Source organism: Semicossyphus pulcher, unplaced genomic scaffold, assembly GCF_022749685.1.
Source record: "Semicossyphus pulcher isolate SPU_LCO1_2020_fin unplaced genomic scaffold, fSemPul1.0.p SCAF_2, whole genome shotgun sequence".
In the NCBI taxonomy this organism is placed as follows: Eukaryota; Metazoa; Chordata; class Actinopteri; order Labriformes; family Labridae; genus Semicossyphus; species Semicossyphus pulcher.
Window position 1 is genome coordinate 16,628,258 of NW_027211693.1, and position 24,641 is coordinate 16,652,898.

At 44.0% G+C, this 24,641-nt stretch overlaps 1 protein-coding gene across 1 annotated transcript in view; it reads right to left on the reverse strand.

The window, feature by feature from the left end:
* Positions 1–24,641, reverse strand: part of fgf13a (fibroblast growth factor 13a) — a 104,371-nt gene that overhangs the window by 36,327 nt on the left and 43,403 nt on the right. The window contains exon 3 of the mRNA XM_069669667.1: positions 17,557–17,724. Within this exon, the coding sequence (XP_069525768.1) occupies positions 17,557–17,724 (168 nt within the window). The remainder of the gene's footprint in view (positions 1–17,556; positions 17,725–24,641) is intronic.

Here is a 24,641-nt window from a genome sequence, read left to right on the forward strand (position 1 = left end):
GCACACGCTGGTACAGTAAATCCACTACAACAGCAGCCTGCAGCATGCTAGGCCACCAGTGCCATAGTGATACCATGCGTTACCATGGAGACTGCACATACGTAAGGGAGGGTGTGTGCGAAAGAAGGAGTGTGCGGATGAGAATGGGGGTTGGATATTACAGAAGAAGAAAGCATCAGTCACTCAAGGTTCCAGTAGAGGAGGAGGTGGAGGGGAGGTAGAAAACAGTCATGGCTGACTGCCTGGCTCGCTGGCTGGTAGACTCATGGCAATGATTGTGTGATCTATCTCTCCCCCTGTGGAACCTGAGGGCCGTGTTCAGACATGAAAGCAAGGAGGCAGGTAGAGTGAAACTGCCAGCAGGTAAATTGGGATGATGTCCACCTTTGGGACAAAAAGCATGCAGGATGAGTGTAGGGGAAGCGCCCACATCTCCACCACGGGAACAGTGCTGCAGCCTCTTAGATACATTTACTTCAGGTTATCAATCAAGCTTTATTATTCTGTAATTTGTCTAAAAGTGCCAGAAAGTTGAGGTAATTGTCATTTCTTACTACGGTACGTTTCAGCTGCTTTGAAAACACCATAAAACACACATTTCTAACATCAACACTCTGTCATTAAGAAGATAGGTTAGCCGTGTGCCAGCCTGCTCCTCATTAAACCACCAGTTTCATCTCCACCTCACTTTAAAACTCTGAAACTAATTAGGAGCCGACAGAATGCCTGGCATTTGTCATCTCACCTCTCACCTTTTGTATAACAACTGGCTTCAAAGTCTTTGTCTACTGATCAGCGCTGCCATATTTTCTCTCTCTCACACACACACACACACAGAATCACTGTGGTTATTTTTACTACCCGCGTGAAAGGAACGCGGCTCTATTTTGTACATCAATAACAGCTAAATATGGCAGTGAAACAATTGCAGGAGTTGAGCATCTGCCAGCGTCTTTGTCACTGTTGGCTCGATAATGATAGAAATAGACGACGAGGTGCGCGGCTGGATACAATTCAACCTTTAAATGTTGAAATTTCTGGTCCTTCACAGCTAAATGCAAGAGTAGTAAAGTGGAAGAACAATTATAATCATCTTAGCGAGGGACATTATAATTACTCTTCATTCATGTGTGCCTCAGCACTGTGCACAATAGATGACATCAGTATTCTTGCCGCTATTTTACTATGAGAATACGGCATTTAAACTACTAACTAGAATTATAGGGACACTCCAAGCACAAGGACATAATGACATATTTGTTCATGTGTCTGCTCTCCACCGAGTGCTGTACTCATCATTTTTTACCCCTGTATTTATAAGGTAAGTTCATGACATGAAATTTTACACTTCAAAGAGGTAATCTCAAAAAATTTCAGTTCCGTTCTCTTTGGCGATAAGCGGTAATTGCTGGAGCACACTTCCCAGATATAATCCAGACAGTGTTGCATGTGTGACGTTCCCGGTTGGCTCCGGTTGTAACTCTTGATTTTCCTCAATGACGGTCGCTTTCCTTTTCAGACTGTTTGCCTTCATCTGAGCGTCGAATGTGTTTCTTTTTCTTTGGATTTTCACTTATTTGTGAAGTTGTATCTGTAGTCATCGATCTTTTCTTTGTTTGTTCAGCCATAGTAGATTACTGTTTACTCGCAACACTTACAGTAACCGTAAGTGCAGCCGCTTAGCTCCGCCTACCCTCTCTGGCAGACCAAACACTGCTGGCTGATGGAAAACGCGTCACTAACTGGGCGCCGCTTGTGATTTTTTCCACGAAAGTCGCCACAGACACCCAGTCTGTAATACTGCAAATGCAAAGGCTTTCATCAGCCGGCCAATCACCATTGTGTGACCTTATTTGGCGATAGATAGAGACTTACCAGTTATCTTCACTTTAAACTGATTTAAATAATCAAAATCACAACAGGAGACTTTACCTAGTTTGTATATGCTCTCTTTAACTTGTACTGCAGATTAGAAAACAAAGATTCACAGGCAGCTGTTCCTCTGGGACCTCATGTCTTTAACAAAAATCACATTCAAACACAGCAAATACACTTGTAAATATGGCAACACAAGCTTGACTCCACCAGCTGTCAATTCTATATTTAACTGTATGTGAAGTACATATTTTAGCAGGGAAGCATACTGAAGGCTTCCACATGCTACGCCCTCTATGCTGTTTGTGTGTGTGTGTTTGTGAAAGGCCGTAATGACGTGGAGAAAATCCCAATCAGAGGCACCAAACGGCGTGTGAAATGGCCAAAGAGTTGCAGCAGCCGGCTCTGAATGACTAATGCTGGAGCTGCGATGTGCTCTCATTACCTCGACACATCGCAGAGTGTAAAAACTACAGGCCGCAGAGGCTCCGCGTTTCTCTCGTCCTCCAACCAGCTGACCCTTATATTTAATTTAAATTCAAATAAAAGACTGGGTTAGTTTACTAAAAAGGCCCAGTCCAAAGACTTAAATGTCCTCTTTGTCCCTGAGCAGGAGTGTAAAAAAGAGGCCGCTTTATTGAACACTCAGGATCGGTTATAAAACATCAATGAGATGAAGTCAGCAGGCTACCTTTTTGTTTGCGCCACTAATGGAAATTGAAATGTAATATCTGCGTATGTCGTCGTGTCTACCAATCGCATGACCCTGCAGTAGTGAGGACCCCCGGGGGACTGTGGGTGAATCATAACCAGTGTTGTCGTAAGCTGGAGGAAGGTGGCTAAAAGCCCCTGTGACTGATTGCTTAGCGGAGAGGTGCAGACAGTGTGAATGCAGCAGCAGGTCTAACACACCTGAAGCAACATTATGAGGTTGATTCAATAAACAGGTTTCAGTTCAGGTTGTATGGAAGCAGTTTAGCTTCTAGAGGCAGAGTCTGAGGCTTACAATGATGTCATTTAGTACATAATGTACTGTAGACAATCAGCCTGGTGCACATGATGCGCTTTCTAGGTTAGCTACAGCACAGACTCTAATGCCACATTACTCTTCCATCGGAGGCAGAGCGCAGATAAGGATGTATACACACATGCTCTGTGTATACAGATAATTCAACCAGCACACACATACAAACATAATAGACACACGCATGCGCACACATGCTACAAAATCTAATAGAGTCTGAATGGCTGTTATCAGAACATCATCCAGTATCTATCATCGCCAGCATCACAACAGGAGGTAGCCGGAGGAGGAAATCGAGTGCAGGAGATGATCCCCTGCCAAAATGGAGGACTGAGCAGTCACATGTGTAAATCATACATGGTGAGTCAATGGAGGCCCCCTTTGGCAGTTTCCCCCACAGTGGGAAAGCTACAGAGAGAGACAGCATTTAGGAGCTGAAAGACCATAAATAACAAAATCACTTTTATTCTCTTTCAAGTCATCCCTCCTCCGTTAACCGCCCACCCAGCCGCCCAGGAAACGGGCCCTCGTCACGGGCGAAGAGGGACATCTGGTATCAAAGAGAAAATCACGGAAGTGTGCTGCAGCCAAAAAGCGAAGAAGCTCCGACTTTCTCAAAGTTCGTATTAATAACTCCACGCTAATTATACCCCGTCTAGCAAGAGCAGTCTAAGTCCCAGAATACAGTAAGTGAAGTGATGTTGTCCTACATATTCCCTCCAGGATGACACATCAAGGAAGGAGGAATGGAGTGAGATTAAAGGCATCATCTCAGACACCAGCTGGCTTAAACTGTCTACTTACTGATGCAGACACAAAGGGAAGCGCTGAGACTGGCACGAGAGCACAAGGTCACGCTTACTGCTTTTTTAAGAGTTGCTAACTTGGGACTAATTGTTGTCTTTTAGGTGATGGACACTTCCTAACGAGGATGATGAAAGCTGTAAATCTGCTGTTCTTGAAGCTAAAAGTGTAGCTAACATGGTGTCTGTCTTGATTTAGAAACCGAGTGCACAAGGCGCAAACAGATTAAAACATTTTGCTGCTCACTTTGGGGGAAGAATAACAGTCTCCTGTCTGGGTGTTTGTCTTGTCTTTCATCCGAGTGTTTGTAACAGACTCTGACGTGCGCCATTATCCAGATCCTGTCCTCAGAATAACCCCATCACATGCCTTGTCTGGCCTCAAGAATAACTGTGAATATTATGCAACGAGTTCAAATGTGCAGTGCAGCGAGCTGGGTGTGAGCGTTAATGAAGCTCATTTTAGTCCGGCCACACGCTCTGGATTTCCCCTGCCGCTGATGATTGTCCTCCAGGAGGGTATTTGGGGTTTCGTTCCCCTGGTGGGGTTTGGCGCAGTGACTCTCCCGATGGCTGACTGCAGAAATGAGAACAGAGGAGCTGCACGGGGGAGGATTGTTCTTCCTACAATAATTGGTTAATAGTTGTATATGTGTGCTAAATCTCTGGCAGCAAAGGTAAAAAATCAAAATGACTGTAAACATGCCAGTGTGATTGCATGGCTCGGATTGGCATGGATTATTTCAGTGTACTTAAAAGCCCGACGTGTTGGCTGGAACCGATCGACTAAGCTGCAAATGACACGACAGGAGACATGACTCAACTTATGGGAGTGGGTGGGTAAATAGGTCATGTTTCCTCCCCAACACAGCATATCCCACTTTTTCACATTCAGTCCCCGGGCTTGTTAGTGGAGTCAGCACGGAGAGAAATCAATGCTCGCATAATGACAATGGATAGTAGAGGGCCAGTGTTTGGGACAGACCAGGTGGGAGGAGCTGTGCAGAGCTGATAGGGAACCCTACTGAGGTATGAAAAAGTAGGGCAGAACACAGCACTAAAGTGGTAATAGCTCTCTGTGGTCTGTAGTCGGCATGTAATGTGAAATTCAACCCTGGTACAGAAGAGCTTTGGACATGCAAAATCATAATGAAGCAATGATATCTAATCCCTTTGCGCACATTACATCATGCGAAGACATTAACACTAGCCACCAGCTAAAGACCTGATTCATGTTGTTACACAGTGCTGTGTCCACTTACAGAGTTTTTAATGACTCAAATTAAACTACAAAATGAGATATTTACACTGTAACACAAAAATCCAACGTAGGTGCTAATGTCAAGCTAATATTTTATGATTAGAAAAACCCGACAAGAACAGTCTGAGCATTCAAACCTAAGGATCTCATGTGCACTCATGTATGCCTATTAAGGACGGCAGAATCGCTCACGTTCAGCTGAACTTAGCTTCACCACAATAACACTGCACCTGACTACAAGTGGAAGCTAGTTCCAACATCCAATTCATATGGCTTTAAGTTAAACATAATACATGGATGTTTGGCATGACAAGATTAAGTAGCAAACGCTTATGTGTGTCACGTGAACCTCACATCCAGCTGATTTACAACAAGCACGGCAGCGCACAACGCACTAATTCCAAAACATTGTTTTGTACAGTTAGCTCTTTTTTTAGATTATTTTTTGACTTTATTTACAGGACAGCTGAAGATAGACATGAAATGTGGGGAGTAGAGAGTGGGGGATGACATGCGCCAAATGGTCACAGACCAGGAGTTGAACCTACGATCATGGGGCGCCTGCTCTACCAGCTGAGCTCCATCAGTGCCCCCAGTTAGCTTTAATGATGCATTTAAAAGCAGGTGAGACATTCTGATGTTTGACAGCTGAGAGTCATCTGCTGAGCAGTTCTGCGTTCATGACCTGTATAAAGTATGTGGATGCTAAATAAACCAGGTGCATAAAAATGTCAAAATGCATCAACATAAGATAAGATAGAACTTTATTAATCCCAAAGGAAATTATAGTGCCAGATAACTCCAAAGATACAGTACAAAATTAGAGAAGTACAAAAATCAACTCAAATATAAGTTAAATATTTGAGAGAAAAGAGTTGTACAGATTTATTGATATCTGTAAACACAAACACGTACTATTTTAATCCTGCCTCATTTATTTCACACTGAAAAGAAACTAGACCCACTTCTGTTCGAGGTGTCCACCTCCCACTGTGGCCAGCTGATTCCTTAAACCACACATTTTCCAAAGCCATGCATCGTCTCATATTTATCCTTCTCTGTGATTTGGGCTGCGAACAGTTAAATAGAAATGAACTGTGTGCAGTATTCATGCACGCTTCAATCCTGCTGTCTTTATGAAGCCATCAAAAAGGATGAAGAGGGATCCAAGAAATCCAAAGGCTGTGGAGCTGGCTCCTTGCTGCTGTGCCGCGCGTGTGTATGCATATGAGTGTGTGTGTTGCGGTGACAGAATGGATTTTTAGGTACTTCTATCTTTAACTCTGTTACAATTTATTCCCTGACTCACAAGTCCCACCTGTATATAGGTGGTTTATGTAAAGTGCAGTATGTATGAGAGTGTGTGTAAGCTTTATGAGGACATTTTCAATCATGGTAGCGGCTTCAAACTGGACTGTTAATAGGTTAAAATTTGGTATTAAGTTTAGTTATAATGTTTTAGAAGAAAGGTGATGCTTATAGGTTAATGGTGTCACAAGCATAGATATTTGTTGCTCTGTATACAGTTGTGTTTGCAAATACAACTTCATGTCTCTCACCTGCAGAGGAGAAAAAGTAGACCTCCCTTCTCTTCTATTTTTTTAATCCCTACTGCTGGTCCAGCTCGTGATACAACCATAGATACTGTAACTCTCAAACCAGCATCCACCTCTTCCCTGTCAATCCTCGTGCTTAACTGCCTGAATCTTTTGTCAGAGCCATCGTTAAGCAGAGTTATTTCTGCACAACCATTAGAGTCAACAACAAGTGCATGCTAGTTCCTGCCTGTCTGCAGAAGCCAGAACAAGAGGGTTTCAGTAAAAAGAGATTGGATGGATTTGCCCCTTTGAAATACAGAGCTTATGTTAGTAGCAATTCTCGCTGAGGTTTATGTTGTTCTTTTAATGACCAGTGAGGAAATAATAACACGGCGAGTGTAGTTCTCTGCGGACGCCTCCTGCTATCAGACCCTGACCAGATCAACTCCTGTGGCATGCAGCAAGTCAGAGGTCAAGCTTTAACATGATTGAGTCATCGCGCTGAGCCCTCTGCTACCGATTGAAGGATCAGTGCAAATGACTGGAGCGCATAATATCATATTACTAAGGCTAAGTTCCCAGCACACAGCTGCTGTGGTATTCTGTATCTGCAGCTCTGACCGTTTACAAAAGTAGCTGCCTGTAAAAATACACACTCCTATTAAGTAGAAACATGTTTTTCTCAGTACTGCTGGATCTGATTTGTAACACAGGCTGCACAACAGTCCATTCCTGAATGTCTGGGCATGACCTCTGATACGCACCAACATCCAGGGTCAGTGTGTGTGTGTGTTTGCAAGGAAGGAGATAACACGAGGAGATTAGGACATATTAACAAATGCTTTGGCAGTCAGACGGCTCGGATTAGAGAGGGGAGGCTGCGTGACACCGGCCTGTTGTGATGATGGTTAACGTGTGATCATCAGTGCTGCTGGAGGACTGGCTCCCTGTTTGCCTGATTGCTCCCCATTACATCACAATGAACATGCATCTGAGGCCTTTGACGCTCCTGCTCACGCACACACACTCAGCCAGCAGAGCCAATATTAGTATTTTCACCGTTACGTTAAAAGCGTGCTCGTTTTATCACAACACGTCGCTGCTTTTCCGGCTCACAAAAAAATAACCCTTTGAACACGTATTCTTTAACCATTTGATCTGTTTATCTTTCCTCTGCGTGTGTAAGTGTGTGTGAGAGAGAGGGCGGCAGGAGAGCGAGAGAGGGAAAGAGACACAGCTGTCAATGTATGCTGGCGGGGCCTGATGAGATGTGCAATGTCTAATTATCTCTCCAGCCAGTGGATTTGCGAGCTAACACTAATGGCTGCCATAAGGCCGTAGGTCCCAGAGTATACACGCAAACACACAAACACAAATACAAAATGCAGATGAGATTCATGCAACCAGGTAATTCTCCCAATACAAAAAGGATGGATGTGATTTTAAAGGAAGGTACTTTAATCTGAGGGGCTGTTTGCTGCTTTATGATGCTGTTATAACAAAAGAAAAGGACCCTGACAGGTCAGTGAGGCAGAAGACACTGACGCCTGGAGGAAGCTTTTGGGAGGCTGGGTTTCCTCGGTCAGACAATGCATGGTCGGCTGAGAAGTAGCAGAATTTAGCGCACTTTGCAGCCTGCTTTCACAGCTGCAGATGTGTGCCTGCGTGAGCATGTGTGTTCTGTATGTCAGCCTGCACTCTGCCGTGTCTCATCGGCACCTGACAGCTGGGGTTCAGCACAGCCACACGCATGCACCACCTCTAATGTTGTTTATTCACTCCAATGGCGCGGCCTGTCCCGCTCTGTCGCCTGTATGCGTGCTGTAAAATTAGATTTGGGTCCAGGATAATGACTCGCGGGCCTCATGTTCACAGCATACTGATGCAGGACACCCGACTGAGGGCGTGTGTGTATCGACAACGACGAGGAGGAACACAGGAGAGCGACACTCTGCTGGAGCTTGTTGGAGGTGAAAGGCACGTCATACGGGCCAATTGAGTTACTCACATCAGGGCTCATTTGACAAACACCTGCAGAGGGTAATGGGGGAGCGCTGTACGCTGTAGGGACGAGCAACGCGTGCTGCAGGGAGCTGATGAAGGGGAGACGACTGCCGGCGGAGGAAGCAAGAGATAGCGCACTATGACAGTTGAAGAATTACCATTTCATTAACAGTATGCATTATTTATGACGCACCACTCCTGGCACATGCAGCTACAGTGACCTTGAGCGATCACACTGGGCCGCAAATGGTTGGAGGAATGTAATATTATTTTTGAGGAGACTGCTCTTCATTTAAGTATGAAGTGTTTTCATTAAATATTAGCTCTCCCTCTTTGATATCTATATTTCCTGACACTGAATTTTTGCATGGATTTATTTGGAAGTAATACCTAAATAAGAGTCAAAGTAAGAGGTCTGACTTTTTGAACTATGACCCTGACATACACACGCCTAGAGCTTATACGCTTGTCACTCTGATGTGCTAAGCTGTGAGGGGTAAGCAAACAGATCAGGGGTAAAACAAAAACATACCACTGTCAACACCCATTATAATGCATCAGCGTAATGATTAAATAAACAACTTGGATGCCTTTGCTGCTTTTTTCAGTTGCCGCTGCTGCTGCTACAAAGTAAGGGAGGAAATAGTGCTGCACACAGATCAGTGAGTCGGCATTAAATTGGCAAAAGCATCAGTGGACTACCCTGGACACTTTCCAGACATTCAACCACCACTGAGAAGCAAGTAAACAAACATTCTGTCTCCGGTCCAACACGCAAAAATACAATCAAGTAAGGGAGACAGCAGCAGAAGAAAGAAACTGTAGCGAGATGGCACAGCTTTAAACATTCTGATCCCCAGTCTTGACTAGAAGCAAAGCAACTTTTCTCAAACATATGCTACCGTCATGACCCAGTATATCCTCTATATGTGGAGGACAGTGCGACTTTTCTGGTCCTTAGTCTGGGTTTCGTCAGGCTCCTCGGAGAAGCCAAAACTTCTCTGGGGCTGGCAGGAGACATGATGGGGGAAATTGGGTGTCCGTATGAATCCTAGCCACCATTAGCCCCGGCCTGAAGGCGGGCACGTTACTTGTTGCCCTCTTATAATCTAAAGGTCTTTACACAAGATGACCCCCCAACTGTCTGTATGTGTCAAAGGCAATTGTTCTCTATGTCTCTGCTAATGAGATGCACAGGAATGAGGAGGCCTACAGGTTTTTAAAGGCCACAATTGCCACAGATATGTTACACCACTGACAAACAGGAGACATTTTGTTTCCACTGCTGATATTCAATCTACTAAACGTCTTATCCACCCAATAAGTGACACCTAATTGTGTGTATCTGTAATCTCGATCCTGGCAGCTGTCAGGAGCCACTTTGCTCGACTCCCATTACCGCGCTGCCGACTCAGCAGTTTGCCTCATTGCCCCAATTAAATAGCCTAACGCTTGTTTACTCTGGGGAAAACGTACACACTGCTTGAGTCACAGTTGCTATAACCTGACTAGTCTACTGATTGCTACTGTTTAACTCAGATTTAGAGCCGGCCAGTAGTCAGACAGGAGGTCCACTGAATAATACAATAATACAGCATATTTATTTAGTCTCTGTCGTATATTAAACAGCATACTACAGCTGCTGTAGAGTACCTGCAGAAAATATTAAGTCTATGCACTATAGAAATACTACATATAATATAGTCTGACTCAGCAGATGTGGACTGTTGAGATAAAACCTCCCATCAGTCGACTAATGAATTCTGCTTCCAGCCATTATTTGGTGCCATTTTTATGCATGACAAAAGCGTCTGACTTAACTGACAATCTACTCGCTAATGATGCAAAGTTGTGCTAAAGCAGATAATGTGCAATATGACGCTGGAGCAGTGCAACATTCACGCATTTCATTCATAATAAAAACCAATTCACAGTTTTCCTCAACAGAATGGTCCCAGTTGTTTGTCCTCTCTTTTTTCATTGTGTGTGGCTGTGGCTGATTGTGCCACGAGGAGGTGAATAAGAGAGAAGTGCTAATTAAATAGACAATGATGGAATGTAATGGGCCTGGCAACTTTCCTCTGCTTCACTTCCCTGCCGCTCCCCAGAGAAGTTTCTCATTAACGTTGTCATACACACCCACTCCTGCTGTTTGTTTATGCCTTTAGTTTAAGCCCCAGAGAAGCCTGGGATTAACACTTTGTTAGCACGTCTGCCTGAATTTGAGGAAGGAAGTATGAACAAAGTGTGATTTTCTTTAGAGTTAATATCAGGGTTGACACTAACCATCAACTAAAGGTTACTCTGTGTGTACATATAGTCAGCCCCGTGTGCCAACTAAGTTTTATCCCCAAATAGCCACTGGCAAAACATGGTTGCAGTTCCACATACATCCCAAATCATTTGTGCTAGCATTAGCTAAATGCTAACAGCTAATCCACACTGCATCCTCATGTTCTGCTGATACTTTGGTTGTTTTTGGGCTTGAAGAAGTGAAAAAATTCAATACACTTTTCTGTGCCTGATAAGCTCATGCTAATGCTAGAGCTGATGCTTACACTTTTGACCTGTCTTTTTCTGTTTTGTAAGTTGCATCAAGTTGACTTTTTGCATTGTTTTTGTATAACCTGAAATTTTGCTTCCAAAAATCAATTCTGATCACAAAATTTGGGGGCTTGGCATTAACAGACCGTGCTCAATTGTGCCAACTAGGCATGTGCACTTTAACTGGTTAACCGTTAACCGACCGTTACTACCAGTTCTTATACATATTTAGGAAACACATGTTTTGTTGTCGTTAGCTGAGCAGAGCCTGAGAGGAGAGCAAAATGAAACGAGCAGTTAAACGGTTTAAAAACAAAAAAACTAAGCTTTGTTGCAGATCTCTGCTCCTGGGACATCAGAAACGAAACTTAACATTTACGCACGAAGCACAGCTGCGTAACTCATTAGTTATTTAAAACTCCAGACACTCACCGTCAGGTCCGGACAGGATCTTATGTTTATTAAAGTTCTGCATGCTGACCATCAAAGAAAAGTCGGCTGTAGCTGTTTATTTACTTATTTTTGCTGCTGGATCACATGGCTGTACTCCCCAGTGCGTAATGGACACTGGACAGTGTATTAAAGAGTGTCAGTTAACCGGTTATTAACGGTTAAGTGTCTGTTAACTGGTTATTAACCGTTTAGAGTGTCGGTTAACCAGTTATTAACTGTTTAGAGTGTCGGTTAACCGGTTATTAACCGTTAAGTGTCTGTTAATTGATTATTAACCATTAAGAGTGTCGGTTAACCAGTTATTAACTGTTAAGAGTGTCGGTTAACCAGTTATTAACCGTTAAGAGTGTCGGTTAACCGGTTATTAACCGTTAAGTGTCTGTTAACTGGTTATTAACCGTTTAGAGTGTCGGTTAACCAGTTATTAACTGTTTAGAGTGTCGGTTAACCGGTTATTAACCGTTAAGTGTCTGTTAATTGGTTATTAACCATTAAGAGTGTCGGTTAACCAGTTATTAACTGTTAAGAGTGTCGGTTAACCGGTTATTAACCGTTAAGTGTCTGTTAATTGGTTATTAACCATTAAGTGTCTGTTAACCAGTCATTAACCGTTACCAGTGTCGGTTAACCGGTTATTAATCGTTACCAGTGTTGGTTAACCGGTTATAATCATTAAGTGCCTGTTAACCAGTTATTAACCGTTAAGAGTGTCGGTTAACCGGTTATGAACCGTTAAGAGTGTCGGTTAACCGGTTATGAACCGTTAAGAGTGTCGGTTAACCGAAGAATCCAGATGCACATCCCTAGTGCCAACTGTTTCTTTTCCCTTGTGGATGAACATACATGCAACAGTAGTTTTTGTATCACATCGATGAAACGTGCTCTGCTCTTTTCATTTTCAAATTTTGTAACGGTCGCATTCTGCTCGAAAGGTTGAAGCTAAATTTCCAGTGTAAACTAGGCTCATGAAACAGCTGGGATTATTTGACATAGATTTTGTCTCACTGCTTTAATTCCTCTTATTCTCGGCTGTTATTAGCTCATAAAGCTTATTGTTCAAATCTACTGTCCATCTTATGAGACAAGGCACCCGTCATTATGTTGATATGATGCAGAATGCTCACTTATACTCCTCCAGGCAGCAGGAGAGGTCAGGTAAGCACAACAGAACTGACAGCGCTGATGTGACATTGACACTCTCCTGCCAGCCCTCTCTCTCCAGGCACCTCATCGCATAATCATACACATTATTTATTCATGCACCGTCTATTTATGTTTTGCCTTCCACAAACACAGTTGTTGCTTTCATGCAGAAAGAATAAAAGTTAAACACGCTGTTATTGGAGCCTGAGCGCGTCCTCAGGCTGCATGTTTGTCTCTTGTCAACATTGCAGCAGTGTGCAGGACTCGCTGAGACACTGCAATGGGATACTCTGTTATAAGGAGCGACGCCGGCCCCCCTCAAATGTAATTGCGATGTGTCGACGCTGTAGTGAATCACCGCCATGCATTTAACATCGGGTGTGGGAAACGGATGGGACTGCTACACATTACTCTTGGACTTGTGCTTACATTTTCTTGGCTGAGTGGGCAGTAGATGAGTTATTTTGTCAATAAGGCTGAGAGAGACCAGATAGTGGCCTGAATGTTAAGCAACACAGGAGCTGTGGCTTCAGATTGCTCGAGCTCTCAGTCGGTAAACAGTGTTATAGGTTCTATCCAGGCCAATAAAAAGTTCACATAACTTCATATTGGACTCTTCTCCTCAAAATGTAACTGCAATTCCTCGCTGTTAGTGTGCACTGTTAAAACTCAGCTTTACCCTATAAAAACCTAAATATCATAAAGTTATAGCAGCACAATGTTTATCATGATCGATTACTAGCTACAAGCAAATATAAAGAAGCTACTGTGAAATGAACAGAGGCCGATAGAGGCTTGGAAGTCAACCATACAAATGATTATATGCATCACTAAAAGGTCAGCCATTATGTGAAATACACACATGCTAAACCACTCATGTACACCTTCAAGGATATATTTACAGTTTTACAAGCCTGTTTTAAAGCATGTAAAGTGACCATAGGGACATTTAAGGAGGTTTTTGCCTGCTGTTAGCATTCCTCCTGACTGTTAACAGTGGAGGAGTGTTAACAGATGCATTTTTAAAATGCTTTCACAGTAAGTGATGGGATCTTTTCTGAAAAAGTACATTGAGGATTATCTTAGGCTAATATGAGGCTTCAGACATCTCAGTTAACTAAATTAAGTGGGCATCTTCCACAGTTTGTATCTTTTTAGTGTGAAATTAACCACTTTTGTGTTAACATCCTTTTCACCTGATTGACACAGCAGCCATTTTTCTCTGATGTCAGGGAAGCACAACTTCTTTTTAAATGTAGTACTGCTGCGTTCCAGGCTACAAGTCGAATAAATATAAGGAATTTGACAAATATTTATCACCACGAACCGAAAAGACGATAATTATGGAAACTCAGGAGGGGCATCAGGCCATATATCAAGGTGAAAGAACATCCTATGAGGCATCTGCGAATGCTAGCAGTCAACCATTTTCTAGCTAGCATTGCCGTTTGATAATGTTACACAATAGGATTTTAAAGGTCCAGATTAAATTTAAATTTATGTTAATATTTTGTGTTCTTTAATTTATGTCTTTTAAAAGACCTCCTAGAAATGTTATGTTAGCTAGCAGTGCGATGTTAGCTAGCAAGTGCGTGAATGCTAGCTAACATCGTTAGCTGTTGTCAAACGATACCGTACGGGATATCAAATATGTTGTTTTAGAGTGAAATATTGTCTGATTTCCCCCTTGATTTTTACGAGACATTATCTTATCATTTTCTTATCAGTCAGGAAGCAGTGAAATGTTCATGATTTATCAGATTCTCTACGATTAGATGGCTTGAAATCGGGAACACAGAAGAACAACCTTGTCCAACAGCGCTTGAGCTTCCCACAGTGAGTTTGATGTCAGAGGAAAATTACAACTATGTGAACATGGTGTAGTGGCAAACTTTGGAAGATACCCACGTGAAGTAGCTCATACTGCTCAGTATATAATGACAAGCAAGTTCCAGTATATTGTGGTCATATAAATCTAAACCACTATAAATGAAATGTTGTATTAACTATAAGTCTTACAGATCAAACATGAACCCTGTCAGATCACAAGCTTTACTTGGGACAGTCCCAGTTATTTCAAACCTTTTAAATATTGACATGACTGAGGGTATGGTGACTTAAAGTATAAGAGTGTAGCGAAGATGTGTGTGAGACGCAGAGACGATGAGTGTGTCTGTGTGTGTGAGAGGGGGAAGAGAATCAAAGAGGATGAGGATACTTGTTAGAGAGTGAAAAGCTGAGAGGATAAGTGACTTCTGATCATTTTGTAAAAATGAGCAATTGTGGGAATCAAGAGCAGACAGTCTGTGAAATTGTATTTCTGTGATGCAGTCAAATTTTTAAGTAGTTGCCTGTAATCTAAATCCAGCTGACGTGAGGAAAACTTCCTCTTGTGTCGGTCACGATCGAGCGTTCAAGTTCAAGTGAAATATTTCAAATTAAGTGAGTGTTATGATTCAGTATGAGGCTTAACTATATGAGACTGCAAGAAATCTTTGTGTTTATCCAACATAAATGAAACATACACATCCTGCTCATGCCTCATACTTGGATATCTCTCTGTCTGTCTGTGTGTATAGCGCCTAGCCTGGAACTATAAACACAAAGTCTCGCAGTCGTCTGAATTATGGATGGGATATTTACACGGATCGGTCCCCTCGGGCTCCATCTTTTATTTTTGCTGAGGAGAAACAGAACACAGAGCCAAACAGAGAAACAGTGGCAGCCGGGGAGAGAGTGATTGGAGAGGGATCGAGAGGCGGTGACACAGACTGAGCCAAAGACGGCCTGAGATAGAGAACAAAGTGTTTGATGGACATCAGGCAGCAAATACAGGCCCGAGGACGGAGGAAGGAAGTGCACTGCTGTCTGTCTGTGATCTATCGCTCCCTGCAGCTCCACAGAAATAATCTCATCAGTTAAAGTGTTACATTTATCTGAAATGCGGCCTTCTACATGTGCAAGTTCTAAACATTAACATGTGCACATCATGTAGTCAGAGCAGCAGAAGGATACGTTCTCGCCCGCATGGATGGACTGATATGATTTGAACTCCTCCTCTGGGGTGCTGCAGTCCTAACCCAAGTGCTCCTGCTGATGTGTTGTTCTGTCAAGCATGTCTCCTGTGACTTGTGTAACCAATATCTCCTTTTATGTATCTGCGACTTTAGTGTGGATGAATACGACTCAGAGGAAATGGCACTGCAGATAACCGACTCCATTAAAGCCTCGTTAGAGGTTACCGTAATGTACCTTTCTGGGCACTTTATAGTGTCAGCGCCTGCAGCCTGCACACTTTAGCATCTCTGCTGTACAAACATGAATACAATCTTTACCTCACAGTATAACAGCTGCCATTAACTCTAAGTAATATAATCTAACCATGTAGGGAGAACACACAACCAAGCAGAGGTCCTGACTGTGCTGAAATCACATCTAGTACCTGGGGTGTTCAGGTGCAAGCAGACAAATGTGTACTGCAGGTTACGTGTTCCTGTGTGTCTGTGAAACCATGTGCGCAGCAGGCTATAAACAGTCTCCATCTGCATCATACATCAACATTAATGACGTCCTCCTTATGAACAGCTTACGTAACAGCCAGCGTCTCCCCTCCTTCCTTTGTAAATTCAGTCACGTCCAACTGGAGCTGCAGCCAAACTGAATAATACATCTGTACTTCTCTAGCCAGACCGCCGCTAGTATTCCACGTCTTTATCTCTCTACCCCCACAAGGATAAGTGCGGCTGCACAGACACCCTTCAACAGGTTAACTGATATCTGAGCGCAGGAACACGACACCAAACATGACCCTGTTTTAGATTCAACAGGAGACAAAGCCACACATTGCAGGAAATAGTGAGATAATTCATATCTTACCTATCAGGAAGTCTGCAAAGGAAAGCAATTTCTACAATCTTAGCACTCTATTGAGGGGGAGATGATAGATGAGGCAGTCAAAGAGCCTGAGTGCCAGACAGCGCAGGGTATGGTAGCATGCTTTTGTTCTTGTTTTTCACTTTACTGCACGTCCTGACTGTGCGGAGGCTGTTAACATATAGAGTGCGCAGGCATATCCTCATGCTGCTGCAAGCACTAAAGGAGGAAAAGGAAGAAGAGGCAGGGGAGAAGATGAACAAGGTTGCGAAAGAAGGGAGGTATTAGGGAGGGAGGGAAGGAAGCAAGAGCCACAGGCAGAAGCAAAGGAAGCACAGGGAACAAGGAGGGGGAGGGGGGGGACTGCTGACTTGCAGTCTGCAGCTGAGCAGATCTCTGTTTAGTCATGAATATGAAACATTTCAATCTCACATCGTCTTGAGGATAGCAAGATAAAAGAGTTTCACCTTTTTTTTCTAACAGGCCACTTGAGGTGGAAGCACACACTCTGAAATTGCCGAGTCATTGAACTCATTAGGGCGGCAGCTGCCTCCATCTATAACCCCTTTTCTTTCTGCACTTTGTTTTGGTCTGTGCATGAGCCTCAGGGCGGCAATGACCGAGTTAATGGTTTGGGGAAGGGAGGGGGTGGGCAGGAGCTACAGATGCTATGCTCCTCAGTCCAACGTAAAGGGGGTGCAGACGGACACACACTCGTACAAACGCACAACACACTGGAGGGGAGCAGAGGGGCCCAGGGAGAGATGCCCTCCTACGGGGTTCTCTGCAAGCAAACATGCCCAAAGCTTTCAGTCTTACACTGTCAAACACACACTCGCACAAACACACACATGCTCGAAACACACCAGATGCTCTCTAAAAAATGGGACAGGAATGAAAGAGAAGTTAGTTTGAAGGGGCGGAGAACTATCAGTTCACACAGAATATGAGAGAGGGGGGAAAACAAGACGGGAGTGGGCGTGGGGGGGGTACGAGGAGCATCAGCAAATCAAAAACAAGGAGGGGGTGCGAACAAACCTTCGGGCTCTGTGCTCTCTTTGTGGACGGCTTGCTTCAGCGGGCAGCAGAAGATTTCGTGACACTTAGCACGAAAGGGGGACCCTTTACTCCTTATATCCGCAGAGTGGATGGAGTCCTGCCGTAACATAATGTACTCCTGGGTACCTGGGGCAGCGTCATCCTGGACTGCGGTGGTGCCATAACAGAATGAACTGGGGTTAGAAAGCATCACCACACACGGAAATTAAAGAAAACAACAACAACAGCAAAAATCACAAGGCAGAAACACGGGCAAATAAAAAATACATGACACATTAGCAACATCAATAGCTGTAAATAACTTCGCACATAGTGAGAGAGAGAGAAGGAGGAGAGAGGGACAGAGGAGGAGAAGAAGGAAATACATCAAGGTCAATAAACAACTTAAATTAAAGACATCAAAAACAGTGGGGGCTCCTTGGTCGCTGAAAAGGAACAGGGAAAAATAACACAAAGAAAAGGAAACAGTTCATTGTGTAACATCAGTGTTATGGCAGGCTTTCCGCAGGCACGGACCCATGAGCTGCCGCACCTGAATGAGGTTGATTGCCGGGCTGCTAAGAGGCCGTGGGATTGCAAGGCAAGCGTGCAGTCTGCCACCGTATGTACCCAGTCAGCATCGCCGAAACCGAGGTCATCTGGTGGGTGATAATGCCCCCCCCCACCCCTCACCGTGTATCCACCCCATTTACTTTACGAGCAGGCAAGCAGATGCAAACGGCATGCACAGGCCTGCAGGTCACGCTGCAGATGCCAGCTTTGCTTTCATGCTCACTATAAGGAGAGACTCTCTAACATCATCTGCATGTGCGTCTGTAGGAATTCTCTCCGGGATCCTGTGAAAAGCCCTGTGTTTCTATCTGAGTGAATTGGATCCATTGCATCTGTCCTCTTCTGGGCACAGTCCCTGCTTGGCTTCGATCATTGACCTATTTTCTCTGTGTTGATGGATTAGCTACAAGCGAATCAGCCCCAAATAAATTGCATCTTCTTCTCCTAATGGATTTCACTGCCATGCCTCTCTCTGACACATTTACCACTTAATGAAAATGACTATAAAAGAGGATGTTTATTAGTTGCCACTGTCGAACATTCACAATGCTTAAACCCCACTCTTTTATGACGTGTTGTGTGACCATCATTATTTTCAGTTTAACTACTCTCACCAGAAAAAATTGCATTATGAAAATTAAGTCACATTTTCACAGTTCTTCAGCCAGTTTTATTCAGAAAGCTGGAACGTGAATGGATTAAAAAAACGCCTCACTTTTTACTCCTGGTAAGACTACACTAAAGTACCAGAAATAAAAGAAAACATTATGTAGAGCGACTCCTACACACTCACTCCCATGTTCTGTGTTTTCACACCGTGCAGCGAGTGTTCTTCACTAAAATAAGATAAAACAACACACGCACGTTTCTCTCCCTTTGTGTCTCAAACACAAACAAAAATACACATGAAATAAAAAAGACTAGTTATATTATATTCCCAATTATAATTGTTTTAACTAGTTCTTAATAGGACGGACAGAATTCAAAGATCCTGAACATTGTGTCCTGTACGAACAAAGAAACGCCGCGTGATGAGACTCACATTTCTGTCAAACATTAAACACGAGGTAATGTAAAGCGAAGGTCCAGGCTGTGTGGAAACATATGAATGAATCCTCAATTTTCTTGAGTGTACTGCTATATTGACTATTGAATAATAATCCGACCTGTGTGGGTGCAGTGTCACCAGCAGCAAACTACAGAACATCTCTGCTCTGTATTCATAAAGCTGACACGCTTCCCTGTAAAGGAGCCAAAAGCATTTAGTGCTGATAGATGGCTGTAACTTTAATCTCATTCTAAAATCTGTTTCACACACATAAACATTAATTGTATTTCATTTCAGCAAACTGTGCTGCAGTTTAATAACCTAATGTCTGAATGGCTTCTTTTCGTAGGACATTACAATACGCCATGTTTGCTGATGGAGGGCAGGCAGCTGAGGGCAAGTTGCCAATGACCAATATAACTGCAGCAGTGGTTTACGGCGCTCCAATTGATCGAATCGGGAGCAATACCTGCTGCATGAAAGTGAACATAACTCTTTAATATAATCACTTTCCTCTTTTTCAGCTCTCAGATGTACGTCGCTTTGGACAAACGCGTCTGCTAAAGGTAGATTGTCACATTTGCACCGAGGACAGTGTTTGGATTCATCACCTCCCTCCACTGCTCGAAGTCCAAAGTGCTATATAGAGAGAGTGCGACCAAAATCTTAAATAAAAAAAGATTGTCTATGGAGGCATAATGATCTACAGTTGAACAACCTAAGGTAGCAGACTTCTAGCATTAAAAGCATTTCGGCGTCTCTTCTGGGGCTGTCCCGGGCGGCAGCCTACTAGAGTCGCTCCTCCTCGTCATTTGAGTTGTTTTTGGCTGAACGCCGGGGTCAACCCTATACTTTGGTCTGTGAGCTAGTGAGTGAGTGAGTGAGCGAGTGATGATACTTTCAGAGCCGTAGAGAGAGACTTGCGACATCGCAATGATTGATCATCTAAGGCCAACATTGACCTGATGCGGTCAGCCACATACGAGGTTTTGACCTCATCTTGTTTTGCATTTCCCTAATTTGTATTGTATTTTTGGAGCTGTCTGGCTCTATAATTTCCTTCGGGATTAATTAAGTTTTATCTTATTTTGTTGCAAGTATACACTACACATTGACATTTAACAAAACAGGACACTGCTTTGCTACTAAGAACAAAAATGAATTTGGTGAGACATAGAAAGAGCCTCAAAGCCAGAGCAGTAATATTATTTAGATCTGTTTAGGTGGTACAAAAGATGACCGACTCACGCTAAATCAGAGACACTCCCTACACCTGGTTGGATAAATAGGACCGCCTTAAGAGTTATTAGTCTTTGCACAGGATTTTACAACTGAAACCAACAGAAACAAACAAGAACAGCTGTCCTAAAACTTTCAAATTCTTTACAATAGAGAACTACAGAGGTGTTAGATCAACTGGTTAGACTGGCCTTGAATCAGAGACCTAGCTTTCTTAGCTGTCTTTTAAAACTAGCACTTTAGCAGGGCTTTAAACTGGGCCACAAGTTCTTTGGAAAGATCAAATCATAAATTCTCAAATGCCGGAAAGAGCAGGTCCGTATACTTTAGGCCTCCCTTGTGTGTTTACCCCATAAAGCACACACACACTCACAGGAAGCAAATAATCAGAGCTCCCACACCCGGTGCAATTAATCACCACATGCCGCTTCTCCTGCAGGACTTATCAGTCTCTGAGTGCCTCCTTCAGACTCCGGGATAACCTGTTACACTAACACCTCCTCACAGGCAGAAGGTCCTGAAAAGCCCACAGACAGTATCCATCGCAGCCCCTAGCCAAGCAAACCTCAGCACTGCTGAAACTTTAATGGTGCTTTGGAATGACAGAGCGGAGGGCTAAGTTTCCTTCCAGGAACGTGAGCCCGCTCTCTGCTCCCGAGGCACAGAGGAGCTGCTGCTGAACGTGATGCAGCAGAAACTGAGACGAGCTTTTATAATACATTTAAACCGCCCTCGGAGAAATAAGTGAGGTATTCAAACTGTCCTTCTACAGGTGATGTCCTGACATTTCCCTGTTGCCTGATCAGCTTCTGTTTCCTTTAACAAAGACTTAAAGGTATGTCTTGTCGGCAGAAGACACTATCCTGTCTGCTCGTGTTTGAACAGAGCTCATAGCTGAGGTAGAAATGTGTCGTGCGAAAGATGCAGACTCCTGAGAACCTCCACAGACGTCTAATACCAGCCCGCCGTTTTATTAATGAGCCAGCTAACTGCCTGCTCATCCCGCGCAATAAAAATGACTGACTGTGGGTCTAAGAGGACGAACAGAGGAGGGGGTGGGCACCATCTTTTACGGCCTGTCTCCTCCATCCTTGCCCGCAGCCTTGATGAAGAGCGCATATCGGGATTGAGAGGATGCATGATGAACGACACAGCCGGGCCTGGGACCTCACTCTCTATCAGAGCGGCCACTCGGAGTGAGCTGTCACTCAGGTTCATGATAGTCAGTGATCTACAGGCTCCAGAGTCGCCACACTGGACCTTCGGCAGGCTGCAATGGATGTCCTTGCCCCTCTGACAGGAATAAATCTCACAGTAAGTAGGATGGGTACAAATAGGAGGAGGGGGGGAGGGATGTATCTTGCTTCGGTTAGTTGCTCATCTATTTAAGGGCCTTTATGAATGACAGGGCATGCTCAGGTTTTATGGCAACAGTCTGGTGGATGCGCTGCCCTTGTGGATACCATATGTTTAAGTGAGGATGCGTCTACAGGAAAGGAAAGCAGTTCTAATGCAGCACCATCTTAAGTGACACCCTGGCTCAAAAACGCCGCCTACCTCATGTTCAAATGGGGTTCAAGGACATATGTAATCAACTGAAGCACTGCCAGGCGCAGAGAAATGAACCACACTCCCCCTATACGAGGTGCAATCCGCACGATTTACTCGAGTCATGGCTCGTATCCATCAGGAGGGAGGAACGCATTCATCATGACTTGACGAATAGCACACTCACCAAATTAGAATCAGAATTAAGCACAGAAGCGGGTCTGCAGCCTGAGGTTTGAGTTTCAAAAATAGCCCTGGCCTCAATGTGGTTTTTACACGGAGCAGAATCTAGCACATTGTCTTCTGGGATGCCTTCCGCTTCGGCGTGGCTCCGTCTCCTGAAAGAATATTTTGCTTGTAAGTCACCTTGCAGGCAGCGGCGGGGAAAGTGAGGCGAGTTGAACTTGAGGTTTTTCTTTGAAACGCGAATGAGCTTGCGTTTTTTTTTTTTAAATGTTATGCATGCTCTTTCATCCCTCTGAGCTCATTGTTTGTCCTCCTCTGTTTCTCTCTCTCTCTTTGTCTCGCTCCCTCTTGTTCTTTCTTCCTTTGCCTTTCGGTTATAAACAGGGGCTCTATCGTCTGATGTGATAACTTAGCCTTACATTATCAAGACAGTTATTGCTATCTGCAGTTTACTAGTTATTCTAATCAGATCACTCCGAAGCAGAAAACTCCACTGCAGAAAATAGTGCCATTAAAGTGTAGCGAACCGAAAATACAGCATCTACAATCAATGTGTGCATGCTCCATTACTGTATATTATAACTTAGGTCATAGTCTAGCTCCATTAGTGTAAAGACAGCATGATGCATAAAAGAGCACGGGGAACAATTTCCACTAATGCCGGTAATTACTCACAGCAATACAACATGGTTGTGGCTCTGGCCGTGCTCTCCTTGCAGAGGCCATTAGTTCAGCATGGACACTCAAATACAACATTAAAGCAAAAGAACTGTAACTAATTTATTGACTAAAATAAAGCCTATAGAAAATGTTAGTGTTTTAGATCCTGGGATATATTAAGGCGCATGGAGCTGATCTTTAAGGCTCCTGCAGACTGTGCAGTATAATTCCCTTCATCAGAGCTTTGCTTGCCCGCTTTGGTGTTCGTGTTTAAGTGTGTTGCACAGGAAGCCGATGAGCAGGTGGGGGGAGAGCGAATGTAATCCTGCAGAGATGAGCGTGATGAAACTGTCAGCGTCGAACCCGATGATAGACACGTACAGCTCTCGTATGAAAAAGTATCGATCCAGCATCAGAGTGGCCTTGCAGAGAGCCTGTTTTACCTCATTCTGACAGCTTCCTCAGCCTCGGGGTTAGCAGTCCTCGCACACGCTCATGCGACTCCCACTTGATGAGTCAGAGATATATGTCCTATGCCATCTGTTTATGAGCATGCTTGCGTGTAGTGTCGCCGTGGGGGTGGGGTAGAGATGTGGAACGTAACGCTGAGGAGAAAAAGGTTTACTCTGATGCTTGAAGCTCTCTTCATTAACTCTCAGCTTTCCAACAGAATCATAGCTCCCAGTTTACTGTTTTCAGAAAGGCTGGAGGGGCACTCAGCGGTATCAGAGGGGGTCAGGAACTCTGCATGAGCACATGTAGGGCATTAAGCGCTGAAAGTGGTGCTATTATACTCAGTACCATGTAAAAACAATGGTCAGTTAACATCTTCAAACGGCTGTTTCCTCTCACACTGTACAAGAACAGAACAAAGTGATGTCTAACCTTCTTCACCTGTTAGCTGTTAACATATAGAAGTGTACTTCAAACATCACAGATTGTTTTACCCTCCAAACTTGTTTCCTCTGAATAACAGTGAAGGTTAAACTTCCTAGGAATAATTCTATGAACGTATTTCATTAGAAAAATAGTTTTTTTCTTTTTCCATTTTGCCTTTATTAGACAGGACAGCTGAAGAGGGACAGGAAATATGTGGGGGATGACATGCAGCAAAGGGCCGAGGGCAGGAGTGGCGCCTGTGGCCGCTCTGACAGGACTGTAGCCTCTGTACATGGCCCGCCTGCTCTACCCACTGAGCTAAACCAGCAACTCACTCTGTGTGGTTGTTGTTTAAAAAGAGCTGACGGGCTGACTGGGTCTCAGCAAACCTTGAACCCTAATTACTGATCAGATTCTTTCTTTAAAGATTCTATTTTTGGCTTTTGCCTTCAGGACAGCTGAAGAGAGACAGGACATGTGGGGAGGAGAGAGCAGGGGATGACATGCACCAGATGATTGGCAGACCGGGAATTGAACTTACGATCAGTGTGACGAGGGCTGTAGCCTCTGTACATGGGGGGCCTGCTCTACCAACTGAGCCAAACCAGCACCCCTCAGCTGATCCTTCAGGCCTTCATCAGAATCATTTCATTAGAGATTCATCAATTTGTCATTTATTTGTGTTTGCATGAAGCATGGCTGACATGAAAGAACGATGAAATCTTTCCCTATAGAAATAAATCTTTGAGGACCTCCACAGCCCCTTATACACTGCCAGATCAAGGCGGGATTATTACGCCTCTGTTACATTTTGTCTTCTCTGTAGATGCACGGAGGCGGAATGGTGCGGCGAAGTCGTTCCGCCTCTGAGCCGGCATCGGAGGTAACAGAGGTAAAACAGACACTATCAGGGCGTCTGTGTGAACAGCAGAGCCGGCAGGGCGGAGCAGCG